The sequence below is a fragment of the Thamnophis sirtalis genome, unplaced genomic scaffold, assembly GCF_051295495.1.
Source record: "Thamnophis sirtalis isolate CommonGarterSnake01/CBP01778 unplaced genomic scaffold, rThaSir2_p1.2 scaffold_10, whole genome shotgun sequence".
Classification (NCBI taxonomy): domain Eukaryota; kingdom Metazoa; phylum Chordata; class Lepidosauria; order Squamata; family Natricidae; genus Thamnophis; species Thamnophis sirtalis.
In genome coordinates, this window is record NW_028261390.1 from 20,056,094 (window position 1) to 20,072,933 (window position 16,840).

At 41.2% G+C, this 16,840-nt stretch overlaps 1 protein-coding gene across 1 annotated transcript; it reads right to left on the reverse strand.

Annotated features, from left to right (window-relative positions):
• Positions 1 to 600: 600 nt before the first annotated feature.
• RSPH6A (radial spoke head 6 homolog A) lies at positions 601 to 11,702 on the reverse strand. Its single transcript, XM_014064911.2, has 6 exons — positions 11,073 to 11,702; positions 8,800 to 9,037; positions 6,791 to 7,549; positions 4,396 to 4,534; positions 3,592 to 3,709; positions 601 to 1,018 (listed from the first exon to the last, which is right to left on the reverse strand). Exons 1-6 carry the CDS (start codon positions 11,633 to 11,635, stop codon positions 790 to 792), a joined length of 2,046 nt encoding a protein of 681 aa, XP_013920386.2. The 5' UTR covers positions 11,636 to 11,702; the 3' UTR covers positions 601 to 789.
• Between the last annotated feature and the right edge of the window lie 5,138 nt (positions 11,703 to 16,840).

A 16,840-nucleotide genomic window follows, 5' to 3' on the forward strand; every position in this document is an offset into this window, starting at 1 on the left:
TCCAATTGATCATGCTTAGCCATGGTCAGTGTAAAGCATCATGGTTTGATTTAGCATGGTTTGGGATTGCGTGATGCAGAGAACCAGAAGGCCAAATCAGTTACATCAGCATAACAGGTCAGACTGAAATGCTGTTGTAATTAGATGGGTAATCAGAAGTAACCTTGTAAGGTAGTCAAAACATTTAACTTGATTGTGAATTATGTTTGGAAGCAAGAAAGGAATGGCAAAGATTTATATGTTCAAGATGACGAGCTTGGAAAATAAGGCAAGGATTTGTGTAAAATATGTTTTCTTTGGAATAATATGGACTATATTGTCCCAAAGGTGTTTTTTCAAGAGGCATCTGGACTTTCTCTTTGCTTCTCGCCTAAGCAGCTCTGATATTGATATCTCATCTTTGTGAAAAACTGGCTTATGAACATACAGTATCGCCGTTTTGTTGTATTGCATCTTGTTTTAAACAAGGTTTGTGAGTTATCTAAGATTGCCACCAGTTCCATATGTAAGAAATTGTTTCCTTATTGAAATAAAGTAATTAATAAGCTATTAAACTACTCTTTTTTGTTTTGGTGATATAGTAAAACTGCTGGAAACAAATTTAATTCAAAATTGAGATTTATTGCTATTCCAAACTGCTTTTAAAAAAATGCTATTAGTGTTTTATTTTTGATTTACTCATCAAAAGTACTACAAATAACCAATGTATTATACAATACAGTGTTTATCAGAATACATTTTTAGAAAAGTTTATCCTTAACAAAAACTATTATAACAGTATTTTGGAGCTTAATCGTCCTCATCCTCGTCTTCCTCTTCCTCTTCCTCCATTTCTTCTGCTTCCAGTGCCTCTTCCTGTGCAACCTTGAGTGCCAGCTCTTCTTCCACAGTTGGATCAAGTCCCTCACTGACTTCAGGTCCAATAATATATTCGGTCTGCACTGGAGGTGGCAATGAAGGGATGAAGTTTTCTGGACTGTATTTGTGACCCCAGCCAATATAAATGTTATCAAATTTCCTAAAACAGAAAGCAGAAGACTCAAACTTTATTAAAAATGCACATCTACAGGTAATTAGTGATGCCTCTTTCCTGCAGCCTCCATTCTACTTTTCCCAGCAATGTATATCACTCTTTCCCAATCAAGTTGGGACTTCCAAGCTTCAGAATTTCTAGCTAACATGACCCTTACTTCTGGAATTCATCTGAATGGGAAAAATTAATCCTCTGTATATATTTACAAGGTTTTCTCCTTTGCCTATTCTGTGTACACTGCAGAACATCTATTCAAATTTTCTTCAGTTCAAAGAAGCCCCTTTTCCGAAAATAGATGCATGATTATAGTTTTTTAAACGCTACATAGAGTGGTATTCCCCTGTCTACACAACTGGCAGCTGTCAACAAAACATGTTATGTTGGTGTACATTTAGTTTGACCTTAGTGTGAACAAGTTGAAGAAAGTGTGAAGAAAATGGCTCTGAGGATTCTTTGCAATATCACTCAGGTGCCCTGGAGAATAGCTTGACTCTCTCTTCTTTGTGGCAACCCCTGAGATATTGGAACACTGTTATCATCTCTCTCCTAGTCCTTCTTTCCATTAAACTAGACATACCCAATTCCTGCAACCGTTCTTCATATGTTTTAGTCTCCAGTCCCCTAATCATCTTTGTTGCTCTTCTCTGCACTTTTTCTAGAGTCTCCACATCTTAATACTTCATCCAGGCTAATTCACATGCCTGGGAAGGGGGGAGACTTAGAACAAAAGTGTCCCTCTTCCATTGCGATTCATTGAATTCTGTTTTCCTGGATTCTTTCTTGACTCCCTCAATTCAGTCTGATCGTTAAAAATCTAAACTTTCTTTAGCCAGCTTCATACCAAATTTGGTCCCACTCTGTTCAGTTTTCAGAAGGTGGTTGTGCTGGTGAATGCAAGGCAATAATTTCTGACCATTTTATATCATTTGTTCCCTGCACTATGTTCGGTTGGAAAGAATAGGTAGGAAAATCATGGCTTCTGCAATTCTTTCCAGTTCCATACCAACAAATGCAAGATCTCCCCTAATGTTACATCCATGCCACACGCTAAATAAATTAATAACGATACATCTAAGGGTGTTTTGTCAGTGTAATTGGAAAATATAGGCAGTGCTCCCCTCTGTGTCATGATTAGAAAAAAGGTGGGAAGGGGGTAAGCCTGGAGGAGGTAATACTAGACCAGGAAACCACTCCACAGGAAGACTAAATTACTTTTAATGAGGTTGGCCATGATAGCAGAATTTTGTATGTCTCCATTGAACCTCCTCCTTATAGTTCAATGAATTAGGACCGTGATGGCGAACCTTGTGGCACGCGTAGCACAGGTGGCAATTTCTGAGGGCATGCAAGGCGTTGCCCTGTCAGCTCCAGCTGATTTCGGCCATGATTTTCCGCTGTTTTTCGCCCTCCAGAAGCTTCAGGGAATCTGCCTAAAGCCTCCAGAGGGCAAAAAACCGCCCAAAGCGCAAACCGGAAGTTTGGGAACGGACTTCCAGTTTGCGCATTGATCTGCCTATATCAGTGTTTCTCAACCTTGGCAACTTGGAGATGTCTGGACTTCAACTCCCAGAATTCCCCAGCCAGTGAATGCCAAAGTTGAGAAACACTGGCCTATATTTTCTGGTAGCAATTATGGATAGTTAGAAAGCTGATAAAAAGTAAGGAGTTAGTCAACTTGCAGACTTCGGCTAAAAGTTAGGAATAGAGATAGCCGGCAGCAAATGAAATGTGTATTAGATAACTCCTGGGGCATTCATTAGCCAAGGCTTAGGAATAAGGACAGCTAGAGACCAATAGAACAAATTGTAGAATTATTACTAAAATGTTTATTAGATGATAGTTCTTATTATTTCACCTTCTCCCACCTTCTCCTTTAGTGAAAATGTATAAAGCTTTCTTAATCCTTGGTTCTTGGCCTTTTGGCCAGGTGCTCTTTTTCCTTGGAGTACTCCAATAAAAAGCAATCAGAAAACTTGCATCTCGTGTCTGGCGTCCATCATTGGCTTCGGCACCAGGCTCTGACCCGCCAACACCTTCTGCATATCTCTGTCAAAGTAATCTTCCCTGCTCTCTACCTTAACCCATAGGGAGGTTTACTGGAGGTTTTTTCCCTGGATTTTTTTCCTCTGTAAATCTTGACTGGATGCAACCTATTTTGAAGGTTGCATCCACAGCAAATTCCATCCCATCCTGTTCTGTTTTCAGAGAGTTATCTTGCTGATGGGACAGAGAGTGAATCCCATGTTTCTTAATTTGTTTCTAACTGATCAGTGCTACCATTTATAGCTTGAAAAAGAAAGGCCTAAAGGATGCATTGTGTTATATTCATGGATAACAAATTGCGGGGCTCGATCCCAAATTTTGTCGTGGAACAGATGAACGTTTGCAGTTCTCAGTAGATCCCACTGGCTTGAGTTTAGTGAAAACTGTATAAAAACAGTGTCTTGTCACTTCTCTATAAATAAGTAAAATCAACCATTGATTAAGATGGAAAATTACAGAGCAGAGATTTTATAATTGGAAATAATCAGAACATTACATTGATCCTTATTGCCTACCTTCCAATAGCAAAGGAGTATCCTCCAGGCCACAGGTTAGATTGAAGGACAGCGAGGGCATATTGAGGAACTAAATGTGTTGAAGCATCAGAAGACCATGGAGAGATATTTTGAATATCTGTTAAGAACAAAGCGATTTTGGGATATCAGAAATGTTTTGTACCAAATTATGGTGTGAGGATAAACTTACAGAAAAAAGATCAGAAGCCATAGTCCTGTATGTAGGAAAATATGTCAGTCCTGCAAGCCATCATTTCTTTTTAGATTTCAGGCCTGCCACACTTTCTACTGTTTACTTTCTATTGTGGGAAAATGGGAGGGGGGATTATATGGAGTTGGGTGATGTGTAGCCATAATAACATTCTTTTTAGAAAGTCAAGGTCGCCTTTGTCTCTGCACCTGTCCGGATGTGAATGGGAGGAATCTGTCTTTGTGGCAGTGGAAGATTGGACCATGTGATGGACTTGTGAGTGTTGGGGCAGGATCTTGAACTTTCAACTAGGTGGGAAAACCTGGAAGCTTTCAGATGCGAGTTTTCCCAGAAGTGACAACATGCCACATCTCTAATAAATTGGAACTTTGAGGAACCACAAGCCTCGGAGTTTTATTTTGTTGGGGGGTGTTTTTTGGAACCCTGACAAAATACATCCTTCTATTTAAAAAGTCTAATTATGTACCATGTGATAAGTTGATTTAAGAAAATCATCACCAACCATTGTCTGCTTTCTCACTGCCCAAACAATCCATGTTCCCAGAACTTAAGAAGAAAAGAGAATCAGCCAGGTGAGATTTTTGCTGTAGTACCTGCATCTTCAGAGAGTGGTGTGAGAAGAGGCGGTCCTGTTTCCTGTAACTCTTCAGGCTCCTCTTGTTTCTCTTCTTCATCCTCCTCTTCCTCCTCTTCCTCTGATTTTTGATAGGGATTAACCCAGGAACAGCGCCCCTACATCCAAACAAACCAGAGTCAGCAAGGTCAATGACTTTTTTCATTTGCCTACAAGGACACATATATGTCACCCGTTTCTCCACTGGATGTCTCCTGCGCTATTATCTTAGCTCCCCTCTGTCAGGCTTTTCCTCCTTCAGTGAACTGCCTGGTATTTTAAAATCACCCCATACCTGAGTGGGTGGAACAGTTTTGGTCATATATGTATGACAAATGTAATCGGGAATGTTTTGGTAAGCATACGAGATTTATGAAATATCTTCAATCACACTTCCTATTTCAAAGTGGACACATTTTTATTGCGGCTGGCTGGGTGACTTTGGGCTCTCTCAGCCCACTTCATCTCACAGGGTGGTGACTGGGGGGGGAGGGAATAAGAGGCAAGAGTGTAAGGTATGTTCACTGCCTTCAGTTATATGGGTAATCCCCTCTCAATGGATCACTTAACGCAGGGGTGTCAAACTCGATTTCATTGAGGGCCGCATCAGGGTTGTGTTCAACCTCAGTGGGCCAGGGTGGGCATTGGCAGCTTGACGTTACTCCTGTCGGGTGGGGGGGCGCCTGTGGTGGCCCGAGTGCTCTGCCAGAGAAAAGAAGGCTCCCAACTTCCATTTTGGGCTGCCACGGCTTCCTGCAACCCTCTGCCAACGAAAACTGAGCTTGGTAGGGCCATTTTCACTGGCAGAGGGTTGCAGGAGGCCGTGGCAGCTTAGGAGCCCATTTTTGCTGGCAGAAGCACTGTGGGTTGGTCCTTTGCTGTTTCCAGGGTGGTCCCGCGGGCCAGAGCTAAGTACCCTGCAGGCCTGATCCGGCCCCCTGGCCTTGAGTTTGACACCCCTGACTTAACGACTTCAAAGTTACAACGGGAACCCTCTCAAGCCATTAAGAACTAGTTCTGAAGTTTTAATGGCTGCACCCATGTGGTCATATAGCAACAGGGTCACTATTGTGGCTGGTTGCAGCACACTTCAGTCACATGACCGTGATTTATAATTTTTTTAAAAAATGATTTCTATCCTTTTTGGCTGATTTCTGCCGAAAAGCACTAATAGGAATGCATTGATTCACTTAATGATCATAATGCTCACGTAATGATTGCTGCACAAAAGTCAGATCTGGTAATGTGGGTGCTTAGATTTATGACCCTCATACATTTTTGCCTAACTTTGAATACTACAAAAACCTGCTGTGATTATTGTTTAATGTTGTATGGCCCTGGTTATGCACAGTATATATGTGACTGTATGAAAATGAAAAATGGAAAATAAAAACATTTTAACAAAGAAAAAAAATCTAATTGCATACTTTGTCATCTACGTTAAGGATAATTATATAAAACCATTATGTAGATGTATAATTATTATCCCAATGTATAATTATTATCCCATTGCCATCATTCTGATAATATTTTCATTGATTTAATATAGAGCAGAAATAGTCAATTTCCAGGAACATCAATATTTATCTAATCCCTGAACTTAAACAAACTACATAGCATAGTTAAATTAAATAAAAACTGATTGTCCTGTCCTTATTTCCTAGCAGAATTTTACACCTGTTCCATATTATTAACAGTGTAATGCAAGTAACAGGTGAGATGCAGATCATATCAGTAGAAGGATCTACAGTATATACATAAATACCGAGAGATTAGGGAACTGGTGGCTTTTTGACAAAAATGTATTATTTCCAGCACTATTATAACATCTCTGATGCCGAGGTGGCACAGTGGTTAGGGTGCAGTACTGCAGGCCACTTCAGCTAACTGTTATCTGCAGTTCAGCAGTTCAAATCTCACCAGCTCAAGGTTGACTCAACCTTCCATCCTTCCGAGGTGGGTAAAATGAGGACCCAGACTGTGGGGGCGATATGCTGACTCTGTAAACCGCTTAGAGAGGGCTGAAAGCCCTATGAAGCGGTATATAAGTCTAACTGCTATTTGCTCTAACTGCTATTTTTAGTATGCATGCTTGAAAAACATAAGCAGAAAAGAGGTTATTTTGGACTGGTTTTCTTATGTTTTTATTGATCACGTAGAGAACTTATACCACCAATAAAACTTTCCATGCTTGTTCATTAATTTCAACGATGGAAAAAATTTACGGTAGAAGTCCCCCCCCCCCCCCTATAAAATGTGTTAAGAAAATAAAAATTACTAGAGTTGCAATTGATAGGCACTAAACCTGTACAGCGGTTTTGATTATTATTTTTTTGACATCACTTAGCAATAAGTGCAGATTTTGCTCAGCGTACCTGTTTTAAAATATTCTGTACATGATGCACCCAGTTCGAAAGGGTATCCAGCAACTCTGGCACAGGAATGGGTTCAAAGTCAGGATTTTCCTCATAACTGTCTCTCCCAGCTCCGCCTTCTTCCTCTTCATCCCCTTCTTCTTCTCCAAACTGATAAAATCCAAGTGGACTGACCTGTGTTGCTGCTGAAATGCGGGCAATCTGGGCCCTGAGATAATTAGCCTCACTGCCTGGGAAAGGTGGATAACTCACAACAGGAGCATCTAACTTTCCCACTAAGAACTTCTTAACTTTCCTAGCATTCACGATCTGAGTAGGGGTCACCTGGGGTAATTTCACCCAAGGTCTGCCTGGTTCATTGCAAACAAAGTAAGAGAATTTATTAGTACCGGTCCGATAATCTTCTTTTGGTATTACGGGTGGCGGCTTGTAGTTGGGTTTTGGTGGCTCATCTTTTTCTTCTTCATCTTCATCTTCTTCATCCCTGCCCTCGATTCCCTCTTTTAGTCCTTCCTCGGCAGTTTCTTCTTCCTCTGCTTCTTCCTCTTCTTCTCCTTCACGGAATTCAACTTCAGCTACAATATAGTTGGCTTCAATACCTAAGAGTTTGCCCCAGAAGCGACATGTTTGGATTGGATGAGTGGCAATCAGTTGCTTGAGGGCAAGGAATATGTGGTAGTATTCTTCTGAGCTCAAACCAATCCCAGCCTGTTCAAAATAGTAGGCTGTCTCCATTACATTGGGTAGAGGAGTTTCTGGCTAAAGAGGAAAACCTTCTATTAGGGAGCATAATAAAGGAATCGTCTTTCACTATATGTAAGCATTTATTCTTAATGGAGCAATCCTCAACACATTTATAATTTAACACTGAATTTAATAGGATTCACTCACAAGTAATACGTGGCCTTGAAATTTTCCTCCCATGTAATGTTTGTTGCAGTGAACAGTCTAAAAAATTACTATGTGTAAGACTACAATGCTACCTGAATATTTCATTGTGTTAATTGGATAATTTGCTTTTGATCAAGCTGACCAGCATGGCACAAACATACCAAATAGTTTATGAAACTTATGATCAACCCATAATGCAAACTCCATCAAATGGTTGATGAAAATTATGGAGAAAATCCCACATTTATCTCCATCCCTAATGTAACGTATCTGTGAATGAATATGTATCTGCTTGAGATATACTGATAGAAGTAGTTTTTGACTTACAATTGTTCATTTAGTGACTTTCTGAAGTTATAACAGCACTGAAAAAAGTGACTTATGACCATTCTTCACACTTATGGCCATTGTAGCATCCCTGTAGGCTCATGATCAAAATTTGGATGCTTGGCAACTGGTTCATATGCTTGATTTATGATGGTTGCAACCCTAACCATCTTCTGCAATCCTCTGACAAAGTCAATGGGGAAGCCAGATTGTCTTAACAACTGTGTTACTAATTTAACAATTCCAATGATTCACTTAACCACTGTGGCAAGAAAGGTCGTAAAATGGGACAAAACTTACTTAACAAACGTCTCACTTAACAACGGAAATTTTGGGCTCAATTCAGTGGTGAAATTCAAATTTTTTTTTACTACTGGTTCTGTGGGAGTGGCTTGGTGGCGTGGTGTGGCTTGGTGGGTATGGCTTGGGCTTGCAGGAGAAGGATACTGCAAAATCTCCATTCCCACCCCACTCTGGGGCCGGCCAGAGGTGGCATTTGCCAGTTCCCTGAACTACTCAAAATTTCCGCTACCGGTTCCCCAAAACCTGTCAGAACCTGCTGGATTTCACCCCTGGCTCAATTGTGTTTCTAAATCGAGGAATACCTGTACAACATTTGCCTGTCTTTTGTCTATTTATCAATCTCCTTTCTACAACACTGTAGCATGTACCTTCATAAAATAGGGCAAAAATGGGGCAAAATTAATTTAACAAATGTTTTACTTAGCAATGTACATTTTGGGCTCCATTCTGGTTGTAAATGAAGGACTATTTGTATTGGACTGACTCACCAATTCCTCTTCTGGTTCTTGATCTGCGCCATCTCCACCGCCAATCCTTTGGAAGAGAGTTTTGTATATTTCAGCCAATTCAAATGTTGGATGTTTTTCAAATTCATCCCGGAGGGTGTCCAATTTCTTTTGGAATCGAGCACACTTTATATCCTTACTGATGTTCTCGATTATATCTGCTGGATTTTCAGGCCGCTCTTCCAGAATCTTTGATAACATGTCAGAAAGATGGTCATATCTATGCAATTATGAAAAAAATTGCTATTAACCAGCTACTACCACTCATCACTGGCTCATTTCTCTCCCATGCTACTTCGTTAGCTTTAAAACCAACCATTTGTCAAAGAAGAAAATCTATGACAACTTGGAGATATAATGAACTTTATTAGGTTTATTAAGTTTCGTGGCACGACAAAACCGCGTTCCACTAAAGCGCACCCGATTAAAGCGCGTCGCTGACGTCATCAACAGCGTGACAACAGTGACCGCGGAGAAAAAAGGGCGCTTTAAAAAGTGCTTTGAAAGCAAGCCGATTCACGTTAAGGTAAGGGTTAGGTTTAGGTTTAGGTTTAGGTTTAGGTTAAGGGTTAGGGTTAGGGTTAGGGTTAGGTTTAGGGTTAGGTTAAGGGTTAGGGTTAGGTTTAGCGTTAGGTTAAGGGTTAGCGTTAGGTTTAGCGTTAGGTTAAGGGTTAGGGTTAGGTTTAGGGTTAGGTTAAGGGTTAGGTTTAGGGTTAGGTTTAGGGTTAGGTTTCGGGGGGTTAGGTTTAGGTTTAGGGGTTAATTTTAGGTTTAGCGCTCACAGCGTGCTTTTTTCGTCACGCTGTGATGACGTCAGGTACGCAGTTTCGTCGAGCGCGCTTTAGTCGAACACGGTTTTGTGGTGGAACCATTAAGTTTAAGTTAAGATGCTGGGCTCAGAGCATGGACCAGTTTTAGTTCACCCTCCATCACAGGAACATGGGTTGACTTTTGGACAAAATTTTTGTCCCGGTCCAATTGATCTCAAAGGGAGAAAAAAAATAAGTGGGAGCATTATGTACACTGCATTGAGCTCCCATACAAAACATATAATATATATGTAATTGTAAATAAATGTTACAAGGCTTTATGACAGTGGTGAAATTCATTTTTTTTACTACTGGTACTATGGTCGTGGCCTGGTAGGCGTGGCAGGGAAAGGATATTGCAAAATCTTACTGCAAAAGGATACTGCAAAAAACAGACAGAGGTGGTATTTGCCAGTTAACTACTCAAAATTTCCGCTACTGGTTCTCCAGAACCTGTCAGAGCCTGCTGAATTTCACCCCTGCTTTATGGTCTGTGATCCAAATCTTAAGATAATAGTTGATGCATCCAATAAAGTGAGCTAAATTTCTTATGGCACAATCCTCATATGCACCATAATAAATTTAGGGTTTCAAAAATCTAAATATCAGTAAAAGAATATTGAAAATTATTTGCTGTCATTTAGCAGCGATGCAAATATTTGCCACCAAGATTAATAGACTTATAAAATGCATTTTTAAAACAGGCCACACAACTCAGAGGTTTTACTCAAGCAAACCAATCCAAAGACAACCTCTGGAAACTATTATTCAGCTTGGAAGTATTCAAAAGCTCAGTGCTTCTTTATCATTTTTAAAGCTGGGAGGGAGCAATATTTTTTAAAATAAAGGGCTTGGAGATAAAACGAGATCAACTTCTGTAACTTGGAGTTACCGGTTTTTTCAAATTTATCAGATTGCAAATATCAGGTCTCGACAGAAAAGGCTGGTTTCCTCCAGCTCTTTACTGCCATCTAGTGTCCTATCAGGCTTTCTGCAGTACATAACTTCAGATTTCTTATACTTTTTTTGGTGGCTTCCCGTTAGTTCATATGTTAAAACCAGGGGTCACCAAATTTGGCAACTTTAAGACTTGTGGACTTCAACTCCCAGAATTCTCCAGCCAGCTATCCTTATTCCCTAACCCTATCCCTATCGGTATGCTGGCTGGAGAATTCTGGGAGTTGAAGTCCACAAGTCTTAAACGTTTGGCAAGTTTGAAGACCTCTGCCTTAAACTCTGGTTTAAGTACTGCTGTTTGCTGCAAAGCTCACAATGGCTGGCTTCCCACAACCACCAAACTTAAACGGAGCATGGTAGGGGAACCCAACGCTGCAATTTTTATTTCTCCCCCCCCCCACCCTCCGGCAAACCAACTGGCGCCTCCGGGTGCAGGTTTCCTTAGCCGAGGGGTTTTTTTTTGTTGCTCCTATCCCTCTGCTAACTCACAAGCTGACGCCCGTTTTGACGCTGGTCCGCAACAGATAGGCTTTTGCATTCTTGATCGCCAGTATCCGAGGACCCGGATCTGGAACCTGGTCTTCGTACATATTCATCATCCTCAGCTGGGAGAGGAAGCCCGGTTCATGGGGTTGGTAAGGGCCGTGGGTGTCCGACTGCAGCATCTGGCTGCTCCTGGACGTCGTGGCTTGGAAACTGCCCCCTGCCCTCTGATCCACGTAGCTGGTAGGCTGCTGAGGGTTCGCCCTCCCCGTCGGCTGCTGCTGCCAAGACACGCCGCCCTTCGAATCCGGCGTGGTGCCCCTCGCTTGAAAGAGGGCGCCTCTGGCTTGCTGGGGCTGGTAGACGTTGCCTTTGCCTTCCTGCTGCTGGTCGTAGACGCTAAGCCGAGGCTGCTCGGGCTGGTAGACGGCGCTTTGCTGGGGCTGAATCTGACCCTGGTCCGGCCCCGGCGGCTGACCCTCTTCGGGGACCCCGTCTGCATCGGGCACGTTGGAGTCTCCGGGCGTTTCATCTTGGGGCTCCGGCTGCTCTTCGGGGGGTTCGGCCATTGGGTAAAGGTGGCGAGCGCGGGGTTTGCCGCCGCTTCGCCTTTGCTGGGACGCTTCACCGCTTTGCGAGAACCGTTGCTAATGTCAACCGGGCGCCGTTGCTAGGGAAAGCGGATTGGCTGCGACGCTCCTAACTAAGGAGGCGAGGAGAAGGACGCCGCCAGTGGTCGCATCGGGAAACTGTTGGCCAGGTCTGCCAGGCATCTTTCTCTTTCTTTCTTTCTTTCTTTCTTTCTTTCTTTCTTTCTTTCTTTCTTTCTTTCTTTCTTTCTTTCTTTCTTTCTTTCTTTCTTTCTTTCTTTCTTTCTTTCTTTCTTTCTTTCTTGCTTGCTTGCTTGCTTGCTTGCTTGCTTGCTTGCTTGCTTGCTTGATTTATGGATTTGTCAACAAGTACAAGGAAACAAGTACTGTCAGTATAGACATAAGACATGGACTCATGAAAAAACGGCACAAATAAATGGATATAAAATAAGTAAAATATAGCCCTAAACCCGTAGAAAGTGTTCACCCACTGTGTTGAAATTCAGTTGCTAGGCTTATCCAAGGTGTGAAGCCAGATCAGGTTTTTAATTTTTTATTTAATTATTTAATTAGTCAGTGGTTTACAAGATAATAGGTATAAGAATAAACATGAATATGAATGAAATGGGGATGGATAAATGGGGATAGTAGGACAGGGACAGTAGCACGATGGTGTGCTTATGCACGCCCCCTTTTACAGACCTCTTCGGAATGGGGTGAGGTCAAGAGTAGATAGTTTAAGGTTAAAGTTTTGGGGGTTTAAAAGATGTTAACAACAGAGTCAGGTAGTGCATTCCAGGCATTGACCACTCTGTTGCTGAAGTCGTATTTTCTGCAATCGAGTTTGGAGCGGTTTACTTTGAGTTTGTATCTGTTGTGTGCTCTTGTATCATTAAGGCTGAAGCTGAAGTAGTCGTTGACCGCTAGGATATTATAGAAGATAATTTTGTGTACTACGCTCAAGTCTGACTATAGCGGTGTAGCTCTAGGTTGTCCAAGCCCCCATGATCCCTCATGATCGTTGAGTCTGTTTTGTGAGCACGGTCTATTGCCTGCCCCCCCCAAAAAATGAGACTCAGAGCGACAGACACGGTGCTCTGGATAAGCCAGATGGCTTCGTTAACTGGGCATCAAACTCTTTTTTTAATATGTGTTTTAAAGAAAACATAAAAACAACACTAATATAAAATATAACAAAGAGAGAAGGAAAAATTTAAAAAGTGCAGAGAGAAACAATAAAAAGATAGAAAGAAGCTTTTGATTTCTTCTGCAGCAAATATAGCAAAATTATACATTCTGGTTACAAAAAGCCCCTCTCACTGTTTTCTATTGTCCATTTTTTAATCATCAAAGCCATCAGTTACAAGTGCATTTTCGCATTTCATGCAAAAACCCTGCAAGGAGTTTCCAGTCAACTATGAATCGAATGATGAATTAGGCACTACAGGTACACTAATGAGTTTTGTTATTGCTAAAATGTATGAACTTTTGTTGACATACGAGAGAGGAAAACAAATAGAGTAATGTATGATAAAAGGGCCCAAAACTTTGCTTACAATATGCAAATGGAACAATGAGAAAATACCTGGCTAAACGGATTGAACTTTATGTTGTGCTCTAAACTTAAGAGAATTTTTATAAAATAATGTATTAAGTTACCTGCCAGGTCTAAATATGTTAGAAAAGACTAATCTATTTTCTATTATAACACAGCACTTTTAATTTATGGAAGAAATTGCGTTTTCTCTTTTGCTTGAAAGTCTGGAGCAGGAAGGAAATATTCTACAACAGGGGTGCCCAATCTTGACAACTTTAAGACTTGTGATGTCAACTCCCAGAACCTTAGACTGTCTACTGTTGACCTCACCCCATTCCTAAGAGGTCTTTAAGGGGTGTGCATAAGCGCACCAGAGTGCCCACCATCCCTGTCCTAATATTCCCTTTTATTTGTATCCATTTCATGTATTCATAATCATGTTTATACATATATCTGTTATCTAATTCATGCTTGATGAAATAAATAAATAAAAAATAAATATTTCCCAGCCAATGGTGATAAGTCTAATCATTTGACAAGGGACCAATGCACTCCAAGTTCAAGGAGGACAATGTACATGAAGATAGGTTGGCATAATATACAGTTGATGTGGCCACCAGGTTGATTTGAGAACATTCTCAGAAGACGATAGAAAAATATAGCAAGATGTATCCAGCAGATGGCAGCTGTATTCCAATGATGTTTTCTGGTATGAAATTCAAACAAGTATCAAAATAATCTAACTGCTAGCATGGACAAAAGATTGAATGTGGCAGGATAGTTTTAAATTGAAAATAGTGTGTTCTGTTATAGAAGTACAGACAATTGCAAGGGGTATCCTTCCATTTGCCACCATCCAGTCAAAGCTGAAGAAGCTTCTTGGATGAGAAGCGAAACATCTCCAGAATAAAATCAGAAAGTCCAGTTGCCTCTTGAAAAAGCATCTTTGGGACAACCATGACCTGGATGACTGAGAATCTCCATAGACATTCAAAGATGGAGTCTGCATATCTGAAGGCAAAGTTCCTACCTTTTCCGCATTTCACACATGATCAGAACTCAAACCAGGGGCACCTAGAACTGCATAGAAAGGACACGTCTCAATGGTCCAAGCTCTGGACCTGGCCAAAACAGAAGCTCAATTGCTCTGGAACTCTTAAAGCCGAGGTGGTGCAGTGGTTAGGGTGCAGTACTGCAGGCCACTTCAGCTGACTGTTATCTGCAGTTCAGCGGTTCAAATCTCACTGGCTCAAGGTTGACTCAGCCTTCCATCCTTCCAAGGTGGGTGAAATGAGGACCCAGACTGTGGGGGCAATATGCTGACTCTGTAAACCGCTTAGAGAGGGCTGAAAGCCCCATGAAGCGGTATATAAGTCTAACTGCTATTGCTATTGCTATTAAACAGAAATAAGGTTTATTTAGGTCTGAGACTCGGCACTCATTGAGTCCTTTGGTTGAAAGTTTGTTGCAAAGTCAGTGCTGGGAGCTTCTGCCTTCCAGCGCCTTATGTAGGCGGGGTCCATGCCCTCTTTCTGCCTAGACACGCCTCCAGCCACTCAACCACCATCCAGTAGTCGATCGGACAGCCCAGTCAGCTTGGAATCCCATGATGTAGCTCTGTTTGATTGAGCTTCTGCTGCTACAGCTGCTGCCAGTCAGCTGTTTGACAGCCAGATCATGGCCTCCAGCCCACTGTCAATCAGCTGGTCGAAGGGGAAGAAACAAAGGGGAAATGCTGCTATTGCCTTCAGCCACCACTGGGGAAATGCTGAAGCATGCATCACTGGCTAGCTGTTCGGTGGCTGGGAACCCTGCCGCTGATTCTCGCTTCCATTGCTGCTTTCCCCCACCCCTAGATATGGCAAACTCCTGCAGGGGTTTGACACAGGGGTGAAATACTACCGGTTCGGACTGGTTCGCCCAAACCGGTAGTAAAAATGCTACCGATTTGCCTAAACTGCTATTCCAGACTATCAGCTGTGACGCATGATTTAAATTAGCTAGAATCGTCAGATTTTCTGCTTTCTAGCTAATCTCAATCACCTGGCACAGCAGATTCCCCCCTTGCTGTTCTACTTAACTTTGCAGATGCGCTCGGTAGCAGGCTCTTCCCGTTTTGACCCTCTGCGCGCGCTCACATTGCTACCAAACTGGTAGAAAGGGTAAGTTGAATCACCCGGGTTGGAAAAACATATTGAGACCAACATATACACAAACCATACCCCAAGTTCACACAAAGGACCAGTGCCCCTATAAAACCAAGTCCATGCAGCCCATTTTCTCCATAGTCTACCCTTAAGAGCAGAACTTTTGTTCTTGAGAATAAAATCTCCTTTTTGCATCATATGTCTGGATTTCAATTTTCTTTTATTTATTCTTGCTTCACCCCGGCTTGTGAAAAGCCCAAATTATTCTCTAAAGAAACTGAATTAAGATATTTAGAACTGACATCAATCCATTCGATTTGGGTTCTTCCTGTTGGCATATTTATAATTGCTGAAGAACATGGTATAGGTTGAAAGGCTTTGGACATTTTAAAAAAACCCATAAAAGCAAAGTTTTAGTTTTCCATTTTAGGCCTGCTGGGGGGGAGCACAAAGTGAGTAGGATATACAAGGCAGGGTTTTTAAAAAAATAAAAGGACTTGTGTTAGTTTCCATCTATTCTCCACTTTCCATGAAGGGAAATAATTATGCCAGTTATGTTCCTGAGATCATAGGAAAAAAAACCTTAGAGCTACTGATGCTGTAGAAACAATGTGTGGCTGCTAAAGAAGGATACACTTAAATGCAATTAGAATCTTAAACTTTAATGAAAATGAATTGCTATGATCCATAACTTACCTATTGTAAGAATAGTCTTGTGTGATGCAGGCTCAGCCTTACATATACACACCTTGCAATGGCTGATGAAATTAAATGGCAACTGTGGTTCAGCTGAACATAGAAAAAACTAATGCAGCCACTCAAAATCCCTTCCCCATGTGGAAATGCTATTAGGACTAAGGGAGGAAGCCATTCTTCTCCAGGGGGCTGATAGTCAGCACAGCTGCTGCTTAGAACAAAAGAACACATTTAGGATAGAATCTGGATTGATTCTGAGTGGAGGATAGGAGCTTCACATCAACTTGGGATACTAAAAGAGATTATGCACCAGCAAACTGTCTACTTTTTAATACATTTTTAGATGCATACATTTGCATCTCATCAGCATTATATATTTAGAAAATGCTATTCCTTTAACAACTTTTGATGATTTACAAGATGCAATAAAACATCACTGATCTCCATGAAATGTACAATAAGAGGAATAATGAGAATGGATATTAAACACAAATACTAAAATGGTGGCATTAAAAGGCCTGGGGAAAAAATAAATATATTTTGAGCCCTTATAAATTATCAAAAGGAGGGAGGTTGCTTCTAGCCCAATAACATTAATATTGCAGAACAGAAAACTCTTTAGAAATACTACCAATTGTGTCTAAACAAATTAAAACATGATTTCCTAATGAGCTTAAATGGAAAAATTAAACACAAATCAAAATCTGACCCACTTAAAAAAACAATAGGACTCTGAGTTGGGGTTCTGATTGTAGATCAATTAGATAGAAGTGGGTGTTAATAAAGTTACCCTTTCCACATCTA